This window comes from Vipera ursinii, assembly GCF_947247035.1.
Source record: "Vipera ursinii genome assembly, chromosome: 5".
Classification (NCBI taxonomy): domain Eukaryota; kingdom Metazoa; phylum Chordata; class Lepidosauria; order Squamata; family Viperidae; genus Vipera; species Vipera ursinii.
The window spans coordinates 6,969,645-6,994,821 of NC_139518.1; the positions used below are offsets into that span (position 1 = coordinate 6,969,645).

The 25,177-nt window shown below is 46.1% G+C and overlaps 1 protein-coding gene across 2 annotated transcripts in view; it reads right to left on the reverse strand.

Moving 5' to 3' along the window:
- CLCN2 (chloride voltage-gated channel 2) overlaps positions 1-24,363 on the reverse strand; it is a 141,523-nt gene extending 117,160 nt beyond the window's left edge. For both annotated transcript variants that reach the window (XM_083363910.1, XM_083363909.1), the window contains exon 1: positions 24,301-24,363. In XM_083363910.1, coding sequence (XP_083220036.1) covers positions 24,301-24,354 — 54 coding nt within the window. In that variant the 5' untranslated portion in view covers positions 24,355-24,363. The remainder of the gene's footprint in view (positions 1-24,300) is intronic.
- Positions 24,364-25,177: the final 814 nt, after the last annotated feature.

Here is a 25,177-nt window from a genome sequence, read left to right on the forward strand (position 1 = left end):
GCCGTGTGCAAAAAAAAAAAAGGTTCAATCAATCAATTTCAATTTCTCGCTAGGGAAAAAAAAGATCTCACAAAGTTGGAATTGATTGATTGAACTTTTTAGTCCCACCCAGTCTGCCATTACCACCGCAGCCACACCCACCCAATGGGCCACACCCACCCAATGGGCCACGCCCACCCGGCACCCAACGATACATAAGCAGGTTTTGGGTTGCAGTTTGGGAACTCGGTCTCTAAAAGGTTCGCCATCACTGACCTAAACCATCTCAGACAAGTGACTGTCTAGCCCACAGGTCGGCAACCTGCGGCTCCGGAGCCGCATGCGGCTCTTTGAGCCGTCTCTTGCGGCTCCCAGCCGCCCGGTGCGCGCGCACCTCTTCCAACGGGCAGTGGTGCGCGCGCACCTCTCCAAATGGAGAGTGGCACCGCCCGTTTGGAGAGGTGCACGCGCACCTCCCCGAATGGGCGGAGGTGCGCGCGCACCTCCCCAAACCTTTGGAGAGGTGCGCGCGTACCTCTGCGCGAATGGGCAGCGGTGCCGCTCTTTCAGGAAGCCCGCCGCGGCCCGTCTGTGAAGCTGCCGAAAGCGGCAGCTTAGCAGACGGGCCGTGGCAGCTTCCGCAAAGAGCGGCGCCCCTGCCCATTCCGAGAGGTGCGCGCGCACCTCTCCGCGCGCACGCACCTCTCGGAATGGGCAGGGGCGCCGCTCTTTGCGGAAGCTGCCGCGGCCCGTCTGCTAAGCTGCCGCTTTCGGCAGCTTCACAGACGGGCCGCGGCGGGCTTCCTGAAAGAGCGGCACCGCTGCCCATTCGCGCGGAGGTACGCGCGCACCTCCGGTCGTTCGGAGAGGTGCGCGCGCACCTCTCAGAATGGGCAGGGGCGCCGCTCTTTGCGGAAGCTGCCACGGCCCGTCTGCAAAGCTGCCGAAAGCGGCAGCTTTGCAGACGGGCCGTCGCCATCAGGCAACCAGGAACCGGTTGCATCTCATTTTTTAAAAAATGGCAGCCGCGTGCGTCCGCGCATGCGCAAAAAACCTTTTTGCGCATGCGCGTGCATGGACACACGCACGCGGCTCCCTCTTTTTTTAATTTGTGATGGAACCGGTTCCCAGTGGCTCTTTTTCTTTTTTAGGTTGCCGACCCCTGGTCTAGCCTCTTCTTAAAAATCTCCAGTGATGGGAGCGCCCACGATTTCTGGAGGCAAGCTGTTCCACTGGTTAATTGGGAAGTTTCTCCTTAATTCTAGGTTGCTTCTCTGTTTGTTCAGTTTCCAACCATTGTTTCTGGTCCTGCCCCTTAGTCAAGCAGGAAACCCAGTACCATTCCAGACAAATGGCTGTCCGGTCTCTTCTTGATAGGTTCCAGTGATGGAGCACCCACAACTTCTGAAGGCAAGTCATTCCACTGATTAATTTACTGTCGGGAAATTTCTCCTTAATTTTAGGTTGGATATCTCCTTGACGAGTCTCCATCCTGGACTTCTTGCCCTACTCTAGTGGAATGAGAGGTCAGGTCATATTCTTCAGCTCCCAACGAATGGCAAAGCTTCAGAGAGGAGGACCAAGATATGCCCACCCTAATGGAACTTGTGGGACAAGCAGAGATGGTCAGAGACTGAGACAGCCTTACAAATATCCTGGTTTTAGGCTAAGAAGGGCTGCATAGATGGCAACCAACACCTTCGGTCGTGCCTGGAATTGTACCTACTACAAGCCAGTACAAGTAGTCCTCCACTGACAGCCATTTGTTTAGTCATACAAAGTTACAACTGCCCTGCAGTAAAGTGAACTCCTAATCTTTTTTTCACACTTACCATCACTGTCAACGTGATCAGAATTGGGGCTCTTGGCAGCCAGCATGTATTTATGACATCTGCAGTGTCCTGCGATCATTGATCACCATGTGTGACCTTCCCAGCCAGCTTCTGACCAGTAAACTCAATGGGGGAAGGCAGATTCCATGAAAAGACCATTTAATTCACATAACATAATGCTAGGCTGCATTAACAGAGGGAGAGATTCAAGATCGCGTAACGTGTTAATACCACTTTACAAGGCCTTGGTAAGGCCACACTTGGAACACTGCATCGAGTTTTCGTCACCACGATGTAAGAAAGATGTTGAGACTCTAGAAAGAGTGCAGAGAAGAGCAACGAAGATGATCAGGGGACTGGAGGCTAAAACATATAAGAAATGGTCACTGAAATTGGGTATGTCTAGTTTAAGGAAGAGAAGGACGAGGAGTGACATGATAGCAGTCTTCCAATATCTCAGGGGCTGCCCCAAAGAAGAGGGAGTCAAGCTCTTCTCCAAAGCCCCTGAAGGCCGGACAAGAAGCAACGGATGGAAACTCGTCAAGGAGAGAAGCAACCTAGAACTAAGGAGAAACTTCCTGACAGTTAGAACAATTAACCAGTGGAACAACCTGCCTCCAGAGGTGGTGAATGCTCCAACACTGGAGGTTTTTAAGAAGAGACTGGACAGCCATTTGCCTGAAATGGTATAGGGTTTCTTGCCTGAGCAGGGGGTTGGACTAGATGATCTCCAAGGTCCCTTCCAACTTTATCATCATCATCATCATCATTATTATCATTATCATTATTATAATAATAAAACTTTTATTCATAAAACATGAAACTCAGTCAACTGAACACTCAAATTGACTGGCACTAATGGTTGACACGGGTTATTATTATTACTACTACTACTACTACTACTACTACTACTACTACTACTACTATTATTACTATTAACAATCGCCGTTATTCGTTTAACCATGGCCAAAAAAAAGAAGAGGAAAAGATCATACAATCAGGCACAGTTTGCTTAATAACTACCTTGCTTAAACCATGGAAATTCTGACCCAATTTTGGTTGTAAGTTGTGGACTACTTTATATAAGCCACTAAGTGTCCCCAGGATGTAACATGGGCCACTTAGTGGCTTATAAAGTAATAACACAGAGAGATAAATAAACAAATAAAAAGAGGCGTTCCATGTAGCCGAACCTATGCCCTTCAGCTTCCTAGACATTGGCCAGCCATTCAAGTTACTCCTTATACTCTCGCTGGCAGTAGCCAGAAACATTTAAAAATTGAGCAGACGGATTCCCGCAACCTAATATACTTCATTAGGGTTTTTTTTAAGCTTCAGTAGGCTATCTCAACCCAAACTCCTTGGTTAGTTTATACTTCAAGGTAGTGTAGAAAACCCAAATCAGGTTTATAGGGGTGTAGTCCTTGATGTACAACCACAATTGGGCCCCAAATTTCCATTGCAAAGCAAGGTGATTGTTGAGTCTTGCCCCATTTTATGACCTTCCTTGGTACAGTCACTAAGTGAATTATTGCAGTTGTTGGGTTAGTACTACGGTTGTTAACTGAATCTGGCTTCCCCATTGGCTTTGCTTGTCAGAAGGTCGCAAAAGGGGATCCCATGACCGCGGGACACTGTGACGGTCATAAGTATGAGTCAGTTGTCAAGCATCCGAATTCTGATCATGTGACCATCGGGGAATTCTGAAAAATGATCGTAAGTTCCTTTTTTTAGTGCCACTGTAATTCTGAAGGGTCACTGAATGAGTGGTTGTAAGTCAAGGCCTTCTCGTGTAGGGAGAAAAAGTTATAATATGCACTGCTCCCACAGCAAAGGGCTTTTTGGAAGAAAAAATATCTCCAAGTATCTAGCAATTTTCTTTTCCAAGCTCTTCAGATGTACTTACAAAGCAGCAGCACTCACAGGAACGTTTATCGCCTAAATCAGGCGTTTCTCAACCTCTGCCAGCTTAAAATGTATGGACTTCAACTGCCAGAGTTCCCCAGACAGCACAGAATTCTGGGAGTTGAAGACCACCCATCTTAAAGGGAATCAAGATCCCGTGAACTATTAGTAAGGTAAAGGTAAAGGTTCCCCCGCACATGCGTGCTAGTCGTTTCCAACTCTAGGGGCCGGTGCTCATCTCCGTTTCAAAGCCAAAGAGCCAGCGCTTGTCTGAGGACGTCTCCGTGGTCATGTGGCCGGCATGACTAGACGCCAAAGGCGCACGGAACGCTGTTACCTTCCCACCGGAGTGGTCCCTATTTTTCTACTTGCATTTTTATGTGCTTTCGAACTGCTAGGTTGGCAGAAGCTGGGACGAGTAACAGGCGCTCACTCTGTTACGCAGCACTCGGGATTCGACCTTCTGATCGACAAGCTCAGCGTCCTAACCCACTGAGCCACCGCGTCCCTTGAACTATTAGTACCACTTTATAAAACCCTAGTAAGACCACACCTGGGATACTGCAGCCAGTTTTGGTCACCCTATCACAAAAAAAGATGGTGAGAGTTTGGAAAAAAATCAGAGAAGAGCAGCTAGGATGATCAAAGGCCTGGAGGCTAAAACATACGAAGAACGGCTGTGGAACTTGGGTCTGGCTAGTCTAAAGAAAAGAAGAAATAGGGGAGATATGATAGCAGTGTTTCAATATCTGAGGGGTTGCCCCAAAGAAGAGGGAGACAACTTATTCTCCAAAGCACCAGAGGGAAGGACGAGAAACAACGGTTGGAAACTGATCAAAGAAAGAAGCAACCTAGAATTAAGGAGAAACTTCCTGACAGTGAGGACAATTAACCAATGGAACAGGTGGCCTCCAGAAATTGTGGGCGCTCCATCACTGGAGATTTTTAAGAAGAGACTAGTCCAGGTGTAGGCAACCTTGGCTCTTTGATGAGTCGTGTACTTCAACTCCCAGAATTCCTGAGCCAGCCTGGCTCAGGAATTCTGGGAGTTGAAATCCACGACTCATCAAAGAGCCAAGGTTGCCTGCCCCTGGACTAGACAGTCACTTGTCTGAGATGGTATAGGTTTAAGCGGGGGGCTGGACTAGAAGACCCACAGGGTCCCTTCCAGCTCTATTCTATTCTAAAGTTGGCTGGGGAATTCTGGGTCCACACATCTTACAGTTGCCAAGGCTGAGCAGTTGCAAGAAACTAGGTTAGTTCACAATTCAGGGTCTTCTGCAAACCTCAGAAAGTCATCCGTTCAGCTGCTAAGCCAACCGTCGTTTGAAGGCCTTGCCTTGTTCTCTGCTTTGAGAACAACACACAGGTCCTTCGGCTGGTGAGAGAAGGCAGGAATCCTCAAGAACATGTTGTGCAAGACTGCGAAATCAGGAAAAAGCACCGAGCAGAGAGAGAGAGAGAGCATAAAATCCAGAGTCATAAAAAAGGATTAACACAGAGACTGCTTTTTGGTGATAAGAAAGATACCGGAGAAAAGATCAAGGTTATCAAGTGGCAAAACCTGAATGGCTAAGAAGGATCTTGCACCGAACTGGGGTTGGGTAGAAGAAGGAAGAACAGAGTGTGCACCAGCCTTGAAGGTGAACCTCCCAAACAGAAGCAATTTTCTTGGAAAAATACATAAGAGAAGCAAAGTGCACGATTGAAAGAAGAGCAAGGCCATTGTGGGTGGACCTTCTTTAAACAACACCGATCCGTTTTCATATTTGTGCACGGACTTAACGAAAAGTGGGCTTATACCGTTTACGGCTACTGCAAACTGAGACACTCTCGGTCAAACATGATTCTCGAATGTGGCTGTGTAGCTTAGGGACAACACAGAAATAGTTTGCTGTCCCTCTTTCTGGGTGGTTTCTTAACACCCCCATCTAATACGCAGTCCTAAATTTTCCTTGCTTTCTCTATTCAAGCAGCAGCCGGGTTTTCGTAGAGGAGTTTTCGATAGCAGGCAAGGAATCGTAATCTCAAAGCAGAGATCAGCCAATTTCTAACACAAGGTTGGTCAAGCCTGGGTATTTTAAGACAGGGGTCCTCAACCGTGTCAACTTCAAGACTTGTGGACTTCAACTCCCAGAATTCTGGGAGTTGAAATCCACGTCTTAAGGTTGACACGGTTGAGGACCCCCCTGCTTTAAGATGTGTGAACTTCAACTCCCAGGATTCCGATCTAATTGTTTAGATTTATCTCTAATCGAAATGAACGTTCACCAACTTCGGTATGTTGTGAGAATGCAACCACTTGCCTTCTGCTTGACCTAGTTAAGCTGTTTTTTGTTTTCTTCTTCCTAGCATTTTTCCACAAGTGCAGGATCTGCTTTTTTTTTCAGACCAATTGAGTGTTGATCCATTGGTTGCGACAGGAATTGATAGACCGGCTTGTGGACCAAATCTGTTGTCCTGGGCTAAGACAGAGAATGCTTGGCCCAAAGTCACCCAGTTGGCTTTCATGCCTAAGGCAGGACTAAAATTCACAAGCTCCTGGTGATTGGCCCAAAAGCATCCAGTCAGCTTTCATGCTTAAGGCAGGACTAGAACTTACAGTCTCCTGGTGATTGGGCAAAGTCAATCAGCTGCCTTTCATGCCTAAGGCAGGACTAGAACTCACAGTCGCCTGGTGATTGGACAAAACCACCCAGCCAGTTTTCATGCTTAAGGCAGGACTAGAACCTAGAGTCTCCCGGTGATTGGGCAGTCAATCGGCTGCCTTTCATGCCTAAGGCAGGACTAGAACTCACAGTCACCTGGTGCCAGGCCCAAAGTCAAGCAGCCAGCTTTCATGACTATGGTGGGACTGGAACTCAGTCTCCTGATTTCTCACCCGACACCTTAACCACTAGAGCTATGTTGGCTCTTACCCAAGCATATCTTGGAATACAAATGAAGACACCAGGAACAGAACTTCAGATGGAAGATGTGTTTCCCCAATGATTGACAGTTCTCTTCCGGAGGAACTGAAGATACTCAGTAGATTGTTAGGATGTGAAGACAGCTAAGGTGCTGTGTCTCCCTTGCTCTAACCATCTTTGTTAGGTTTGGTCATCTCCACCAGAAAAAGTAACAAAAGGATCTTGGCAGGGGAACATGGGCATCCTGGTCTCCCAAGCTATAGCTAATTAAGGAACACAAAGGCTTGCTAAAACCGTTCTCAAAAGCTGGAACTCACCGAGGGAAACTTGCTGATTGTAAGCGTCAAGCTTCAGTTGCTAACCAAAGTTTCACATTTCAATTGCCGATTAAAGTTTCAGTTCTGGCCACGAAACCCAGACAAATTTCCCAAACAACCAGCAGAATCTGTGCCTCGGGCACACAATAACCCAAGCTCCAGCACACCCACGGAGGGCTCAGTTACAGTAAACTTCCCAGGGTAAAGTCAATCTTGCAAAAAGGGCCGCAGGGATTACAGTTTTTCCACGAGAATCCTATTTTTAAAGAAAGCCTTTAAATGCCAAAGGGGTCACTATTTCGAACCCCCTTTCCTAACACAGGTAGTCCTCAACTTATGACCGCAGTTCTGCTGCCAAGTGAGATGGCTGCTAAGTGAATTTTGTTGCCCTTTCTTGCCACAGTCGCCAAGTGGATCCCTGCAGTTCACGGAATCTGGCTTCTCTGTTGACTTGGCTTGTCAGAAGGTTGCAAAAGGGGATTGCATGAGCCCAGGACACTGTGGCCGTCATAAATATGAGTCAGTGGCCAAGTGTCTGAATTTGGGATCACGTGACCATGGAGATGCTGCAAGAGTCATGGGAAACATAGTCATAAGTCACTTTTTTGCCATGGTAACTTCTAAATGAAGTAGAATTGAGTAGAGTAGAGTAGAGTAGAGTAGAGTAGAGTAGACTAGAGTTGGAAGGGACCTTGGAGGTCTTCTAGTCCAGCCCCCTGCTCAAGCAGGACAACCTCTACCAGGGATAGGCAACCTTGTCTCTTTTATGACTCGTGGAGTTCAACTCCTGGAATTCCTGAGCCAGCTGGCTCAGGAATTCTGGGAGTTGAGCTCCACGAGTCATAAAAGAGCCAACTTTGCCTACCCCTGACCTATACCATCTCAGACAGGTGATTGTCCAGTCTCTTCTTAAAAATGTCCAGTGATGGAGCGCCCACGATTTCTGGAGGCAAGCTGTTCCACCGGTTGATTGTCCTCATTGTCAGGAAGAAATTGTTGTAAGTCTATCTGTACTTTAAACTTGTGTTGAAAGGATCCTGTTAAAACAGGATCCTTTTTCTACCTTGTTTAGGGAGACAAACTTTGGGCCACAATGATTTTTTTTATCTTCACAACCACTTTGTAAGGTAGATGAAAGTGAGACAGTGGCCACCACTTTCCAAGGTAGAGGGGAAATTGGATCCCAGGCTTTGGGGTCTAACTATGATGTAGTTTGCCTTGTAAGCTCAATCGGGGAGCAGGGAGGGGATGGATATATGAGCTGGGCTGCCAAACACCTTAAAATGTTTATAAACTGGCATATACTGGGTCCACGCAGTAAGCTGGGCCAATCACAGATCGGCTCCATGCAATACATCAGGTGTCTCCAAATTTGGCAACTTTAAAACTTGTGGACTTCAACTCCCAGAATTCCTCAGGGCTGTAAGTCTTAAAAGTTGCCAAATTTGGAGACCCCTGCAATAGATGAACCCAAACGGTGTCATCAGCTCACAGTCCTTTTCTTGAGCTTTGCGCAAGGTTCTCCCTGTTGATTGCCGACAGCAGAGATCCCGATTCATGAAATTTATTTATTTATTTATATGGACTTGCAATCATTCATTGACCAACCGTCTGAAGTACTAACGGCACCGGGAAAAGTGACTTAGAACTGCTTCTCAGACTTATGACCCTTGCAGCATCCCTGTGTTCACAGGATCAAAATTAGGAGGTTCGGCAATTTGCACGCACTTACAATGGTTGCAGCGTCCTACAGCATTTTTATGGGATTGCCGTGTGTAACTTTGGCAGCACGGACTCCATTCTTCCTCCGGCTCTCCCCAAACTTTTAAAGTGGCCTGATGGATGCCCGGTGTGGTGAGTTTTCCACAAAGGGGCCAAACTTTCCATTGTGGAATATTCCAGTCCTAAAAAAAGGGTAAACCTGAGATCTTTTCGGAAAATTTGACACATTCCGAAAGGCGGTCAGGATTACGGAAAGCATGTGTCACGCGCTGAAACCAATATTTGCTTTTCCGGCCAAAAAATGAGTTCCTGTTAATTACCCTTAGCATACAGGCTGGGGAATTCTGGGAGTTGAAGTTCAGACACCTTACAGTTGCCAAGCGTGAAAAACATTGGCTTAAAGCAGGGCTTTTCAACCTTTTCACCCATTGTACCACTTTTAGGATATGGCAACATCCGAGTACCACCAGTCGCCTAGCAAGGTGTCAAAAACTTGATGACCCCCCCCAAAAAAAGGAAAAAAGTCATGAAGTACAAGTAGTCCTCGACTTACAACAGTTTGCTTAGTGACTGTTCGAAGTTACAATGGCACTGAAAAAAGTGCCCAAGCCACAGCCGAGCAAGACACCTGCCCGCCCGGTGGCGCTCTTCCTCCTGTCCGAGGTTTTCATTGTTGTGAGCATTTCTGTTGAGGATTGGCAGCAGTGGGGGGGTGTTTGGTTTTTATTCCCCCCGTTTGCTGGGTGGCTGCAGCAAATTTTGGTCACTTCACATGACCCTGGGACACTGTGACCGTCATAAATATGAATCAGTTGCCAAGCATCTGAATGTAAATCACAAGACCCTGGAGATGCTGCAGGATTCCAGCTGATTGGTGCTTATTCTGGGCTCAGAAGTGCCAGGATCAGTGCCGAGCTCCAGCTGGAGCCTGGCGCTGATCCTGGCGCTTCCGCTGAGCCCTGACAGCCCTGCAGCTCCAGCCGTCTCTCGCTCAGGCTTGTGCGGTGCTGCCACCGGTTCAGCTCATTCCCCTCCCCCGCTACCACTTTTCTAGGATGGTCGCGTACCACCTGCCAGGTGCCCATGTACCACAGGTGGTACCCGTACCACTGGTTGAAAAGCCCTGTCATAAACAGTTTTGCTAGGAAGTGGAAGTAGAACTACATCCTCCTATTCCTAGTCCAACGCCTTAACCACTACTGTCTCTCTCTCTCTCTCTTTTTAATAAAGTTTTATTAATTACTTTTTATATACAATTCAATAGTACTCATTCAACAAAACCTGTTGTCTGAGTATCTTATTCACTAATACAAACTAAATTCCTAATCCCTAAATCTTTTTTCTAACCATGGATAAAATAGGTCCCAAGTTTGAAAATATTCTTTTTCTTCTTTTTCTTTCCACCTTAAAGTAAGTCTGTCCATTTCTGCAGAGTCTAATATTTTTAAAAAAATTATTTCTTCTCCTGGTGGTGTTTCTTCGTTCTTCCACTATTGTGCAAATATACGTAATTCTTGCCCCTGTTATCACATGTAAAATCAAATATGTCCTTTGCTTATCAGGTTTTTCTGGCATTATACCCTTCTCTGACTGTAGAAAGTACCAGAACATCCATCTTACTTACTGCGTATCACGAAGAGGGCCTTCTCAACTTACAACCACAATTGGGCCCAAAATTTATCTTGGTAAGTGAGACGTGTGTTAAGTGGGTTTTGCCCCATTTTATGAACTTTCTTGCCTCCGTTATTAAGTGAATCATTGCAGTGGACAGATAAGCTAGTAACACGGCTGTTAACTGAATCTGCCTTCCCCGTCGACTTTGTTTGTCAGAAGGTCGCAAAAGGGGATGACACGACCCTCCAGGACACTGCAACCGTGATAAATATGATTCAGTTGCCGAGCAGTTGAATTCGGATCACATGACCGTGGGGATGCTTCAAAGGTCATAACTGTGAAAAACAGTCATTAATCACTTTTTTTCAGTGTCATTGGAACTTCGAAAACACTAAACAAATAGTTATAAGTCAAGGACTATCCCTGTGATGCCCTTGACTTGACAGCCCCTTGCCTATAATAATAATAATAATAATAATAATAATAATAATAATAATAATAATAATAATAATAATAATAATAATAATAATAATAATAATAATTTTATTTGTATACCGCCCTTCTCCCGAAGGACTCAGGGCGGTGAACAGGGCAATAAATACTAATACAAGAATAAAAAAAATTAAGACAAGATTAAACAAGTGCCCAATCCCTTAAAACAATAAGTTAAAATACATTAAAAGCAATAATACAACCCAAAACCCATCAGGCCAGGCCGGCTTGTTCAAACAAGTAGGTCTTAAGATCCCGTCGGAAGGAGCGAAGGTCGGGCACCATCTGGAGCTCAACCGGTAAACGGTTCCACAAATCCGGCGCACCCACAGAGAAGGACCTCCCCCTGGGGGCCACCAGACGGCATTCTCTGACCGGTGGCACCCTGAGGAGGCCCTCTCTGTGGGAGTGCACTGGGCGGAGGGAAGTTGATGCCGGCCGCAGGTGCTCCCGTAGGTAATCTGGACCCATGCCATGTAGGGCTTTAAAGGTCATTACCAGCACCTTGAATCTCACCCGGAAGACAACTGGGAGCCAATGCAGCTCACGGAGCAAAGGTGTAACATGGGAGTTTCGGGAAACTCCCAGCACGACTCTTGCGGCTGCATTCTGCACCAGTTGGAGCCTCCGGGTGGTCCTCAAGGGCAGCCCCATGTAGAGAGCGTTGCAGTAGTCTAATCGAGAGGTCACGAGCGCATGAGTGACCGTACGCAAGGCATCCCGGTCTAGATAGGGCCGCAACTGGCGCACCAGGCAAACCTGGGCGAAGGCCCCCCTAGTCACAGTTAATATATGATCTTCTAAAGAAAGCTGTGAATCTAGGAGGACTCCCAAGTTGCGAGCCCTATCTATGGGGGGCTAATAACTCACCCCCCATAGAAAGAGATGGAATATTCTAAATTTCCCGAGATGCCGGTACGCACAGCCACTCAGTCTTGTCAGGGTTGAGCCGAAGCCATTTCCTCCCCATCCAGACCCGAACCGCCTCCAGGCAACGGGACATCACGTCGAGGGCATCACTGGGGTGGTTTGGGGTCGAAATGAAAAGCTGGGTATCATCCGCATACTGATGATACCCAACTCCAAAACCACAAATGATCTCACCCAGCGGCTTCATATAGATGTTGAACAGGAGAGGCAAGAGGACCGACCCCTGAGGAACTCCACAAACGAGAGGCCTCGAGGTCGACCTCTGCCCCCCTGCCAACACCGACTGCGAACGTCCCAGGAGATAGGAGGAGAACCACTGGAGAACCGTGCCTCCCACTCCCAGTCTCCTGAGACGCCGCAGCAGGATACCATGGTTGATGGTATCGAAAGCCGCTGAGAGGTCTAATAGGACTAGAACCGAGGAATATCCCGTCCCGAGCCCTCCAGAGATCATTCACCAGAGCGACCAATGCCATCTCCGTGCTGTACCCGGGCCTGAAACCCGATTGGTACGGGTCTAGATAACCAGAGGGAGCTGATGCGCCACCACGCTCTCAACAACCTTCGCAAGAAAGCGAAGGTTGGAGACAGGACGAAAGTTGTTTAACACAGCTGGGTCCAAGGCAGGCTTCTTGAGGATAGGTCTCACCACTGCCTCCTTCAAGACGGCGGGGAAACTACCCTCACTCAAAGATGCAGATATAACCGCCTAGAACCGGCCTCGTGTCCCCTCCCGAGCTGCATAAACCAGCCAGGAAGGGCACGGGTCCAATAAACACGTGGTGGAGCTCAGCCTCCCCATAATCCTGTCCACTTCCTCCGGAGTCACAGGATTGAACTCCTCCCAGATAACATTGACAAGACCACCCATGTCCTGATCGTCAGACTGCCCAGTCGGAGTCCAAACCGGTCCGAATCTGAGCGATTTTGTCCAACAAATGTTGGCTAAACTCCTCGGCACAACCCTGCAAGGGTTCCTCTCTCACCTCCTGATTAAGGAGGGAGCGGGTCACCCTAAACAGGGCGGCCGGGCGGTTATCTGCGGACGTGATGAGGGTAGCAAAGTGATTAGACCTCGCCATCCTCATCGCCGCGAGATAAGACCTAATATAGGTTCTTAGTCGCAATCGGTCGGATTCAGACCGGCTGGATCTCCAACAGTTCTCTAGGCCCCGTCTCCGACGCTTCATCTCCCGGAGCTCCGCAGAAAACCATGGAGCCCGCTGGGATCTGCACCGGGTCAGGGGCCGTAAGGGTACAACTCGGTCAAGTGCCTCCGTGGCTGCCCTTTCCCAGGCTTCCACTAAGGCATCTGCCGAGCTGTGAGCAAAGGAGGCAGGTGGGGACCCCAGCGCTGCCTGGAACCTCTCAGGGTCCATTAAGCGCCTGGGGCGGAACCATCTAGTTGGTTCAACACACCCACGGTGGGGAGTGTGTTGAAGACCAGCCGCAGGAGGTGATGATCGGTCCATGACAGGGGTAAAACAATTGGAAAACCCCCACCAAGATCACCCAACCTGGACATCCCCTCGTTATGAAATTCTTTTTAGTGACTTCAAAGAGTCGCTAAATGAACTAATATAAATCGAGGACCATCTGTACACCTTTCACCCACATAGCATGTTGATATTTGTGATATTTGTTGATATTTGTGATATCAACAGAAGCCTTTGTAATCAAAATGACCCAGAAATGAGAGAGAGAGAGAGAGAGAGAGAGAGAGAGAGAGAGAGAGAGAGAGAGAGAGAGAGAGAGAGAGAGAGAGAGAATCAAATGGCTTTAATCTGCTCATTTAATTCTGATTAGACAAAAGACCATAAAAAAGGAAAGTTAGTCCATAAAGCAATCAAAATCCAACATTAGCCAACACCTTCATGTAAAGAACAACTAAGAGGTCACAAAGTTTCTGAATCTTCCAGGAGGTGTTTGCAGATAATATGGAACAACAAGGCGGCCAACGTGGGAGAAAGGAAAATGGTAGAAATGAAAGAGAAAAAAACAATCTATAAGAAAAATAAAAAGATTCACAAGGGTTCCTGCATGCTACAGAATATAGGTCGCTCAGGGTACATAAAACATGCTCAAAATCAAAACTGGGAGTTTTCATTTTTGCCCTCACAGCCTGGATACTTATGAAATGAACTTTGCAGACAATCGGGACCAGCTAACCAATTTTATTCAATTTTAGGAAGTCACAGAATCTCCATTAGACAATTCTATTTAATTTCTAAGCTTTCATGAGTTGCAACTGCATTCACACGACACATTTGCCCGAATCAGATTAAAAACCTTGCTAAACCGGGTTATCATTTATTATGGTTTACGAACTTACTCATCTCTTTGGCATCTTCACATCCCAGGGCAAATATCACATTCAACCAGGTGCCCTTAAAATAGGCAGCACAAAATTCGGGGCCACTCTGGGGAATAACACGCGTTGTGTTGCGTTTGCACACATCTGAAAAGAGCCAGGTTGCCTGGTGAAAGCTAATGGTGGGAAATTGAATTAGACAGACATATTTTGATTTGCGAGCATAAACTTACTTTCCATTTGCTTTCTCGAAATTCTGCAAGCAGCTCTCCATTTTTTTTTAAATAGGAGAACTCTTGTGAACAGAGATACATTCTTTCCTCTGATTTTGACAGTGTTGGAATTTAGACTCTCTGGGACAGAGAAAACAACAGTTTCATCTGTTTGCTTTTTCTCGACAACACCCCCCCTCCCCGCACATACACAAATGCATGCACACACACAAACAAACTTTTTTATAAAAACCTATATAAGCATTCCAGAACTGGCATGGAACAGCCAGAGGGCAATCCACTTCTAAATACGTTTTTTCAAAGCCTACAAAAAAATAACTTTGTTTAAAAAGACTGCAACACAGCAATGACATTTTGACAGCAAAAACCCATCACTCATAAATACTTCTAATGCTTAAATTCTCCTTGTGCAATAACAGCCCACAAAGTATCAACCTACTTGTGTCCCAAATCCAGTTTTCCGGATTTGCACAAGATAATAAACTAATCAAATGGTCTGAACAACAACAGAGAAAACCTTAATTAATATTAACACTACACAAATGCTGTGCAAATATAGTTGCTAGGCTTATTTGTCTGCAATGTTTGCTTTATCCATTGGATGAAATAGGCTATCCTGTTAAGCCATAATATGGTTTCTATCACGTAACATTTAACACAGGGAGTTTGTTCCTTTAATTGGACTCACACTGAAAGGTGAATCTTGCCAACTTTACTTGCTGAGAATATGAATTCCAACAAGACGTTGTTTTTTGAATGTGGAGTTTCTCTTTACCCAACATTCAAGGCTAACCAATTTCCATACAACAGCACACATCTGAGAGATTGTGAAATGAGATTTTCCCATTGTACTAAGACAGAATGTGGTCTACACATCGTAGTTCATGGTTTAGTGTGTTGCCCAAATCCAACCAACTGTGGCTTAGCTTAGAGACTATGGTCCAAACTAACCATGGTTTTGTGCAAGCACAATCAACACGAGAGAGACTGGCACACGGTTATCCTACAATTTGGAGCAAGTGAAGATCTGAGTCTAGGTTTCCCTATAATCACTACTTGGCATGGATTCTGAACCCCACAATCTGCCCTTACAGCAATTCAAGCCAAGAAAACTTCGGCATTTAACTTAAGCCTCCACAAAACTGATGATGGAGAACAGGAACCAACCAGAAAGAAGAACATGGCACAATCGAGCTACTAAGAGTTGAAGTCCATACATCTTAAATTTGAGAAAGTTTGAAAAACACCCGATTTATCAGGGAGGATCCTGAGGCAGCCCAGACTTAGGGAGAGGGGGCATGAAAAAAAGGTTGGCAAACGAAGCGTGAAAGTGGAAACCAGACTTGCCTAGGGCTACAGAATTACAGAGCTGAACAGACAGAAACCAAAAGAAGATGAAAGGAGCTAAAGTTTGTCTAACAAGAGTTCTGTGTATTTATTTATTTATTTATTTATTTATTTATTTATTTATTTATTTATTTATTTATTATTTTATTATTGAGACTTATATACCGCCCTTCTCCCGTAGGACCCAGGGCGGTTCACAAGGCGATTAAAACAATATTTATTTATTTATTTATTTATTTAATTAAATTTTTATACCGCCCTATTCCCGAAGGACTTCAGGGCGGTTTACAGGGCAGCATAAAATACAATATAAAAATAGTATAAATTAAAATAGATTAAATTACTTAAGCCCGACAATTAAAACCACATTAAAAGCTAAAACCCCTTCAGTCCAGGCCTGATAGATCAAAAAACCAGGTTTATATAACAATACAAAAGTTAATCACAAATTAAAATAAATTAAATTATCCTTGATTAAAATCTAAAACCCTTAACTCTAATTAAAAAAAAAACCCAGTTACAATAGGTTAAAATTAAAAATTCTCATTGACAGGGAACACAGTCACGTCTGGCTAAAGATCGGGAGGAAGCGGCGGCGGGGGGGGGGGGAAGAATGGGAAATGCTGAACTAGATGGAAAGGAACTGGATGACAGCTAAATTGAGCCATAGATCAACCGAACAACTCAAGACCACAAGTTTAATTACTGAAACAATCCATTTCCTGGTCTGAAACATCGTGATGGGCCAAAAGCTGAGCAAAAAACAGCGGTGGGATTCAAATAGGTGAACAACTGGTTCTCTGTGTGGATGCCACTTCTGGAAGTCCATTCTGGGCCTGGGCAACAAAAAAATTAGCTACCGGTTCTGCGGCAAGTGGTGCGAACTCGGCTGAATCCCACCACTGGCAAACAGGCTGAGTAGGCACAACCCTCAAAGCCCCCAACAGGCCTTCAAAATAGGTTCTACATCAGATAAACCTAGCTTGGTTGTGTGAATGAAGCCACTTAGTTAAAGTTTACTGTGCGAAGCATTAAAAAAAAAATGTGGCACCATCTGGAATAGGATCATCTCCAACCGGCTCATATATATATATATATATATATATATATATATATATATATATATATATATATATATATATATATATATATATATATATATATATATATTAATATGTATTTTCTCTCTTAGGTTTAAGTATCTCCGATAGTAATCCAAAGGAGATGAAGCTTAGCAAGTGCTCTCTTCAAAATGTACTCCAGGGGCTCCTCCACTTAACAACAGCTCATTTAGTTCATTTAGAGCCTTGGTGGAGCAGTGGGCTAATGCCTCCTTAAGTAACACCAGCTGCCTGCAATTAGTGCAAGTTCGAGTCCCACCAGGCTCAAGGTTGACTCAGCCTTCCATCCTTCCCAGGTAGGTAAAATGAGGACCCAGATTGTTGGGGGCAATTAAGCTGACTTTGTAATAATGCCGCTTGGGGTGTGTGTGTGAAAGCCCTAATAAGCAGGCATATACATAGAATGAAGGCTACTGCTAAGCTTGTAAGCCGCCCTGAGTCTTCGGAGAAGGGCGGGATATAAATGGAATTAAAATAAAATAAAATAAAATAAATAAAAATAGTGACCGTGGTCACCTGATCAAAATTTAAACACTTTGCAACTGACTCGTATTTATGACAGTCGCAGAGTTCCGGGGTCTTTTGCAACCTTCAGACAAGCAAAATCAATGGGGTGGGTGGGTGGGGAACCAGATTCCCTCACCAACCATGTTATTAACTTAAAAACTGCAGTGATTCGCTTAACAGCTGTGGCACAAAAGGTCACAAAGTGGGGCAAAACTCACTTAAGTAATGTCTCACTTAGCCACAGAAATTTTGGCCTCAATCGTGGCTGAGGAATTCTGGGAGTTGAAGTCCACAAGTCCTAAAAGGGCCACATTTGAAGACCCCTGCCATACCTCATAAGTGACTTAAGTCAGTTAGAACCATTCATCAGTGGAACAACCTGCCTCCAGAAGCGGTGAATGCTCCAACACTGGAAGTTTTTAAGAAGAGACTGGACAGTCACTTGTCTGAAATGGTATACATTTTCCTGCCTGAGCAGGGGGCTGGACTAGATGACCTCCAAGGTCCCTTCCAACAACAACATCATCATCATCATCATTATTATTTGTACATCAAGATCTAATCCTCCAGAGCAGTGGTCCCTCCACAAAATAGGCAGCAGGTAGTGGCAGGGCATGATTTTGTGCGCGCAACCTAATCCCGCACATGCGCAAATGGAGCTTCGCATGCTCGCCTGTTGCTTCCGCGGCCTGGTTTTCGACAGGCCACAAACTGGGACTGTCCTGTGGACCAGTGGTTGGGGACCCCTGCTGCAGAGGGCACCGTGCTGGACAAAAGAGTTTGCTTTTTGCAAAGCTTTCCAGATTTAAAACCGGGCAAGAGTTTTCAGTTTGAAGGCTCCACACACCATCGTTCCTGCTATATCGCTTCCGTTGCTCCCAAGTAGCAACGTTCCAGATGGCTGCAAGTAAGGGGACTCAAGGGTGCTGGTCCAATTATAAGCATGACAGTGATGACTGATAGATGCCTTTGCCCTTCTGTCCAGAACTGAAACAATACACTTTCTTTTCCCGGCTTAGGACGGGCATTCCTCAACCCTGCCTACTTTCGTCTCCTGCCCGTGCCAACCTTCAACAATCAAAAGTATTTTATTTATTTATTTCTGTTTGGTCTGCTAGCTTCAAGCTCTAACAGGATCTTTCAAACAAGTAGCCGGGGAGACTTTTGCCCAGCTAGAGGCTAGCGTTTCTGACCCTGTCATTAAGTCGGCGGTCAATTTTATTTATTCTTCTCCGTTTTTGTTTTTTATTCTCAAAGAAAGGCATGGACAGGATTTTCCGTCCCAGGATGATGGTCCTTCCGCTGTTTTCCTGGAGTCAGCTGAGGGGCCAAAATTCCTGACAGGTCTGGCAGCTTGGCTTCCCCAAACGGCCTTGAGCAGGCCAGGTGAAACAGCTAGCAGAATGCATGTGTGCATTGCCATAAATTGGTCTGCTGTATATTTTGGTCTGCAAGGCGATCAAACCGGTCAGTCCTAGAGGAGATCAACCCTGACTGCTCTTTAGAAGGCCAGATCCTGAAGCTAAAACTCAAATACTTTGGCCACCTAATGAGAAGGAAGGACTCGCTGGAGAAGAGCCCAATGCTGGGAAAGATTGAGGGCAATAGAAGAAGGGGACGACGGAGAAGGAGGTGGCTGGATGGAGTCACTGAAGCAGTAGGCGTGAGCTTAAATGGACTCCAGCAGATGGTAGAGGACAGGAAGGCCTGGAGGAACGTTGTCCATAGGGTCGCAAAGGGTCGGACACGACTTCGCAACTAACAACAACAACATATTTTGCTCACTTTCCATTTGTTCCTTTGTCGCTTAGACCCTTTCTTGCCTCCTACTGAAGCCTTGGGCAGCACCTGGAAAGACACCTGACCAACCTCCCTGGAGAGAGGTTATGTGGTAGATTAAATAACCTGTTTTTCATTCATGAGCTCAAGGTGGCCTTCACCCCCTCCTCCTCCTTCTCCTTCTTTTCAGAAAAACAACCTTTGAAGTAGGTCGAGCTATTAAAGAGAACTGGGTCAATTCCACAAGTCAGTCAGCTTTTGCCCCGAATATCCTCTCTCACGGCTGCTGCCCACCTGGCGGGACAGCCCCAACCTGTTAAAAGGACAGGGTGCAATTGTTAAGAGAGGACCGTGGATTTTCTTGACAAACTTGGCAACTTTTAAGACTTAGTGAACTTTTAACTCCCCGAATTCCTCAGCCAGCATGGGAGCTGAGGTCCACAAGTCTTCAAAGTTGCCAAGTTTGGAGAGAGAATTTTTCTGGTTTCTCAACTTAGTCTGCAGCCTTGGGATCTCCTGGTGGTCTCCTTGCCCTTCCTCTCTACGCCTGACCCTGTGTAGCTGCCTAGTTCAAATAACATTAGAAGGAACGACCACCGCTGGAGGTAAATAACAGGATTGCTTTAGGCTACTTGAAAAAAATCTTTGCCCAAATGCCACACAGATTTCTTGGCTGTGAGATGTCTGCTTTACATCTCTCTCTGCACTCGCCTTCTTCACTATGCCACGACACGAATTGGTGGCAATTCTCAGAATGCGCCTAACCCATTTTCCGGGTTTAAATAATAACACTGCATCATCTAGCGAAGCGGCTGCATTCACACAACGCGCTAAGCCGCTCACGGGTGTGCACAAACTAAGATTAAAGTTAATCAAACATAGGATGCTGTGGGAATTGACCTGCTAGGATTTCAGCTGACTGGACTTAAAGCGTGAGGCGAGAACATGAGCCAGGGGGTGATGCCCATCGTGGTACTTGCCCACTGGGGCAGCTCAGGAGAAAGACCGAAACCACGATATCCCAAAACACCTTCATTTCTACTGCAATCTTCCTGGCTGCAGTTCTCCAAAATTTCCTGACTTTTTTTAGCGGCTCTACTAGCGCAAACGCTCTGGAGCCCTTGACGCTCTCTGTGCATGGTGGTTTGCTCGCAGACCTTTCATTACCCAGCTAGGTAACGTCATCAATGCTAGAGAGTGCAGGGTTTTCTCCCTCCATCTATTTATCTGACTAAGCAAAAATGTTGAAGAGGACTGTGTCCAGGATCAAAACCTATAAAAGTCCGCTTGACACCTCTCTCTACTTTGACGAGGAACATTTGACGAATGCAGGGTTGTTGTTTTTTGGAACCATCTGTGGTTCAAACAGATGCATAGAATCAAGGTCACATGAAGTATTAGTATCACTTTATAAAACCCTAGTGAGGCCACACCTGGAATACTATTTATATGCAACAGCTTGCCCTCCCAGCGTTGCTGGAAGTGTGGTTTTCTCCTTGGTAGTTCCTGGATTGTGGTATTGCTTTCTGCCTCATTTCATCTTTATATGTTATGTATATGTAGGGGTGTGGGTCCAAACGTATGTTGTATATTAGTATGTTTAGGTGTGTGTCATGTATGTGTTCACTTTGAGAGCAGGCAACTAAATTTCATTTTTGATCTGTGTCGTGGTGCCCACGGTTAAAAAAAAAGATAATAAAGGTTATCTTATCTCATCTTATCTTCTTTGTCTGGTGTTAATCCCTGCTTATCTGGGTGTTGGTTGCTGGAAAAGTACGAACTACAAGGAGAAAAGCTACACCCCCCCACCAAAACCAGCAGAGAAAGCTACTGTCTACAAACAGGGAACAAACTCCACTCTTACTTTGCACTGATAACGTTACCTAGTTGGATCATGAAAGGTCTGCAAACAATCTAATTCAGAGAGCACCAAGGACCCCAGAGTCCAATGTAAGCTACAGATATTCACTTCTGTTGGCCGTTCAACGCTTTTATAGCATTTTCCTACTGCAAATGTCCTTCTTTGGGATCCCCTTGCACAACCTGTCCCTTTCCCTCGTGGCTTGCCAAAGCCGGAATTCGAACTCAACACCAGAGAAAAACTTGCTCGAACTGAGGCTGTCCACCGTGCAAGAAAAGGGTAGCTCAAGACGCTGCCGTGTCCAAGAGAGACAGATAAGAGCAAAAAAAAATGTGTTTTTCCCTGGTTGCATGAGCTGTGTGAACACGCCAATGGTGTGCTGGTTCAGCACTAGGCTAGAAACCACGAGACTGTGAGTTCTAGTCCCACGTTAGGCATGAAAGCTGGCTGGGTGACTTTGGACCAATCACTAGGAGACTGTGAGTTCTAATACCATCTTAGGCACGAGAGCTGGCTGGGTAACTTTGAGCCTATCACTAGGAGACTGTGAGTTCTAGTCCTGCCTTAGGCATGAAAGCTGGCTGGGTGACTTTGGGCCAATCACTAGGAGACTGTGAGTTCTAATACCATCTTAGGCACAAAAGCTGGCTGGGTAACTTTGAACCTATCACTAGGAGACTGGGAGTTCTAGTCTTGCCTTAGGCATGAAAGCTGGCTGGGTGACTTTGGGCCAATCACTAGGAGACTGTGAATTCTAGTCCTGCCTTAAGCATGAAAGCTGGCTGGGCGACTTTGGGCCAATCACTAGGAGACTGTGAGTTCTAGTCCCACTTTAGGCATGAAAGCTGGCTGGGTGACTTTGGGCCAATCACTAGGAGACTGTGAATTCTAATACCATCTTAGGCACGAGAGCTGGCTGGGTAACTTTGAGCCTATCACTAGGAGACTGTGAGTTCGTCCTGCCTTAGGCATGAAAGCTGGCTGGGTGACTTTGGGCCAATCACTAGGAGACTGTGAGTTCTAATACCATCTTAGGCACGAAAGCTGGCTGGGTAACTTTGAACCTATCACTAGGAGACTGGGAGTTCTAGTCTTGCCTTAGGCATGAAAGCTGGCTGGGTGACTTTGGGCCAATCACTAGGAGACTGTGAGTTCTAGTCCTGCCTTAAGCATGAAAGCTGGCTGGGTGACTTTGGGCCAATCACTAGGAGACTGTGAGTTCTAGTCCCACTTTAGGCATGAAAGCAGTCTGAGCAACTTTGGGCCAATCCCCAGGAGACTGTGAGTTCTAGTCCCACCTTAGACATTAAAGCCGGTTGGGTGACTTTGAGCCAGTCACTCTCTCTCTCAGCCCAACCCACCTCACAGGATTGTGTTGTGAGTAAAACAGAAAAAGAAAGAAGCATTATGTATGTTAGCCTGCCTTGAGTTATTTATCAAATAATAAAGGCAGGATTTTTAAAATTTGAAAAAAAAGACTTACCTACCTACCTACCTAAATTATATGGTTATTGCTGGAAATTCTGGCAGGTAGAATTCTACGCTTCCGGAAGTCCACAAAGTTTGTTTCTTTGTATAATTAATTAAGTTTATATCTTACCCCTTTTGTTCAAGATTCAAGGCAACAAGACTACTGCCTCCTCCCATCTTTTTCCCAAATAACAGCCCTGCGAGGGAGGCAGCCCCAATGTCACCCAAGGTGCTCCTGTGATTAAAGATGGATTGAGCCATCTAGGGTCACTCTGATGCTAGTCCAACAGTTTCATTCAGACTACGAAACCTGAGTAGAGTAGAGTAGAGTATAATAGAGTAGAGTAGTAGAACGGAACGGAACGGAACAGAACAGAACAGGAGTAGAGTAGAGTAGAATAGAGTAGAGTAGAGTAGAGTAGAGTAGGAAGGGACCTTGGAGGTCTTCTAGTCCAGCCCCCCTCCTCAAGCAGAAGAACTTGAGCTGCACCCCAAAATATTTTCCCTTCTCCTTTTGCTTGGCCATATGATCCAAGGGGCAGCTATGCAGAAGCTGCCCCGCTCCATCTGATATCTGGGAAAGCCAAAATCTGTGCAGATTCCCACCGTTCAATTACCCACACCAATTGGCTTGTCCAACAGGTGAAGCTACAAAGACTTCAGCGTACCCGTTGGATCTTCCACTGGACTGACAGCACGTGTGACCTCAATGCACTCGGACGGGGGAAAACCTAGATTTGCTGTCCCCAGCTCTACCAATCCCCCATCAGCTAGCCCTAGTAACTTCCACAAGCATCTTCTTAGGAAGTGAAGTCTCAATTCTCTCCTTCTTGCACCCATTTCTGACTGTGATGCCTGGGCTGGTGCCTCAGAAAGGAACCTATCTAAATGAAATATAAAATATATAAAATCGGAGACTAATTATAAATATAAATATAAATATAAATATAAAAAATATAAATATAAATATAAAAAATAATATAAATATAAATATAAAAAATATAAATATAAATATATATAAAACAGTTGGAGGAAATAGCTATGGCTAGTCTAGAGAAAAGAAGGACTGGGGGGGGACATGATAGCAGCATTCCAATATTTGAGGGGCTGCCACAAAGAAGAGGGGGGGGCAACTTAGTTTCCGACCCACCAGAAGGCAAGACAAGAAACAACGGGGGGGGGGGGGATGGAAACTTAATCAAGCAGAGAAGCGACCTAGAACGAAGGAGAAACTTCCTAACAGTGAGGACAATTAACCCGTGGAACAGAAGTTGCCAGTGCTCCATCACTGGAGGTTTTTTTTAAAGAAGAGTCTGGACAACCACTTGTCTCAAATTGTACGGGGTGGTGGTGGTGGGTTTCTCTTGCTTGAGCAGGGGGGGTTGGACTAGATGACCTCCAAGGTCCCTTCCAGCTCGATTCTGATTGATTGACTGAGGTGGACGAAGAAGGGGCTCGATAAGACGGAGCGAACGTCCCAGCTTCCCCTTTGGCTGCCCAAAGCGATAGACACACACACACCCACACACCCACACACACACACCCACACACCCACACACAGACACACACACACAAAAACACACAAAACACACAAACCCCCGCTCCCCACGTTTAAAAGTGTGAGGACCGGCGGAACTTCTGGCCCTAACTCCATAGAGCGCAGCGCAGCTTTCCATACGGCCAAACCCGAGCCATCTTCGCATGCTCAGAGGCTTGCCCGTTTTCTTCCACCATTTCCTCCTTGCTCCCCTCGCCGGTTTAAACCTCTCCGGCGCGAAAGTTTCTCCCGGCTGGGCTGGAGGAGCCTTCCAGATGGGAAGGCGGAGAGGGAGGGAGGGAGGGAGGGAGTGGAGGACGCGCACTCTGCACAGGAGCAGAGTCCCTCTTTCCTTTCCTTTTTTTCCCCTTCTTCTTCTTCTTCTTCTCTTTTTTTTCTTTTCCACGGGGGAAAGGCGCCCAGGCCACACTCACCAGCGTCTGCTCGTACTGCAGCGCCCGCTGCTCCAGGCCGCCGTCCGCCGCCATCCTGGCCGTTTGCTCCGGCTTCTCCGCTGGCGGGCAGCGCTTTCCCTTCCCTCGGCGGCCGGGGCTCCTCGCCTGGCTCCGTCTCCCCACGCCCCCGGGCGGGGAGGGGCGGGACGGGGCCCGACGGGACTGGCTGGCCGAAGCAGCCCGAAAGGAGGTCCCGGCAAACCCCGCCGCTCCGCTCCGCCCCTCCGGCTCCCGGCCGGGGCTCTGCCGCCTTGGGAGAAGCCCGGAGGTGGCTTCGCGGACGGGCCACCAACGTCCCCGCGCGTCCTTCCCCCTCCAAGCCGGCCCGAGGGCGTCGGCTAAGCTGGACTGGCCGGACTGAATGCCTCGTCCTCGGTGATAATAATAATAATAATAATAATAATAATAATAATAATAATAATAATAATAATAATAATAATAATAATAATAATAATAATAATAATAATAATAATAATAATAATAATAATAATAATAATAATAATAATAAATAACAAATATGGGACCAAAAAGTTTCACTTAGCATTTGAATAAGTTTTTTTTATTCTTTTTTTTATGTAATATTAGTATTGCTTGTAGTCATTTCATATGAGCTAGAGTGCAATAGACTTAATAGTTTATTGTTGTTAGCATATGGTTGTTTATGATTGTTTTTTTGCTTTTATACCTTGTATTTAGCTCTGGGAAGTCGGGGAGGGGGGAAGGGGGGGAGGGTTAGGGAGGGCTAGGAAGGGGTGGGTGGGGGCAGGGGGGGAGGGATTGTTAAAGATAAAATGTATTGTAAAACTTTTCAATAAAAAATAATAATAGTAATAATAGTAATAGTAGTAATAGTAAT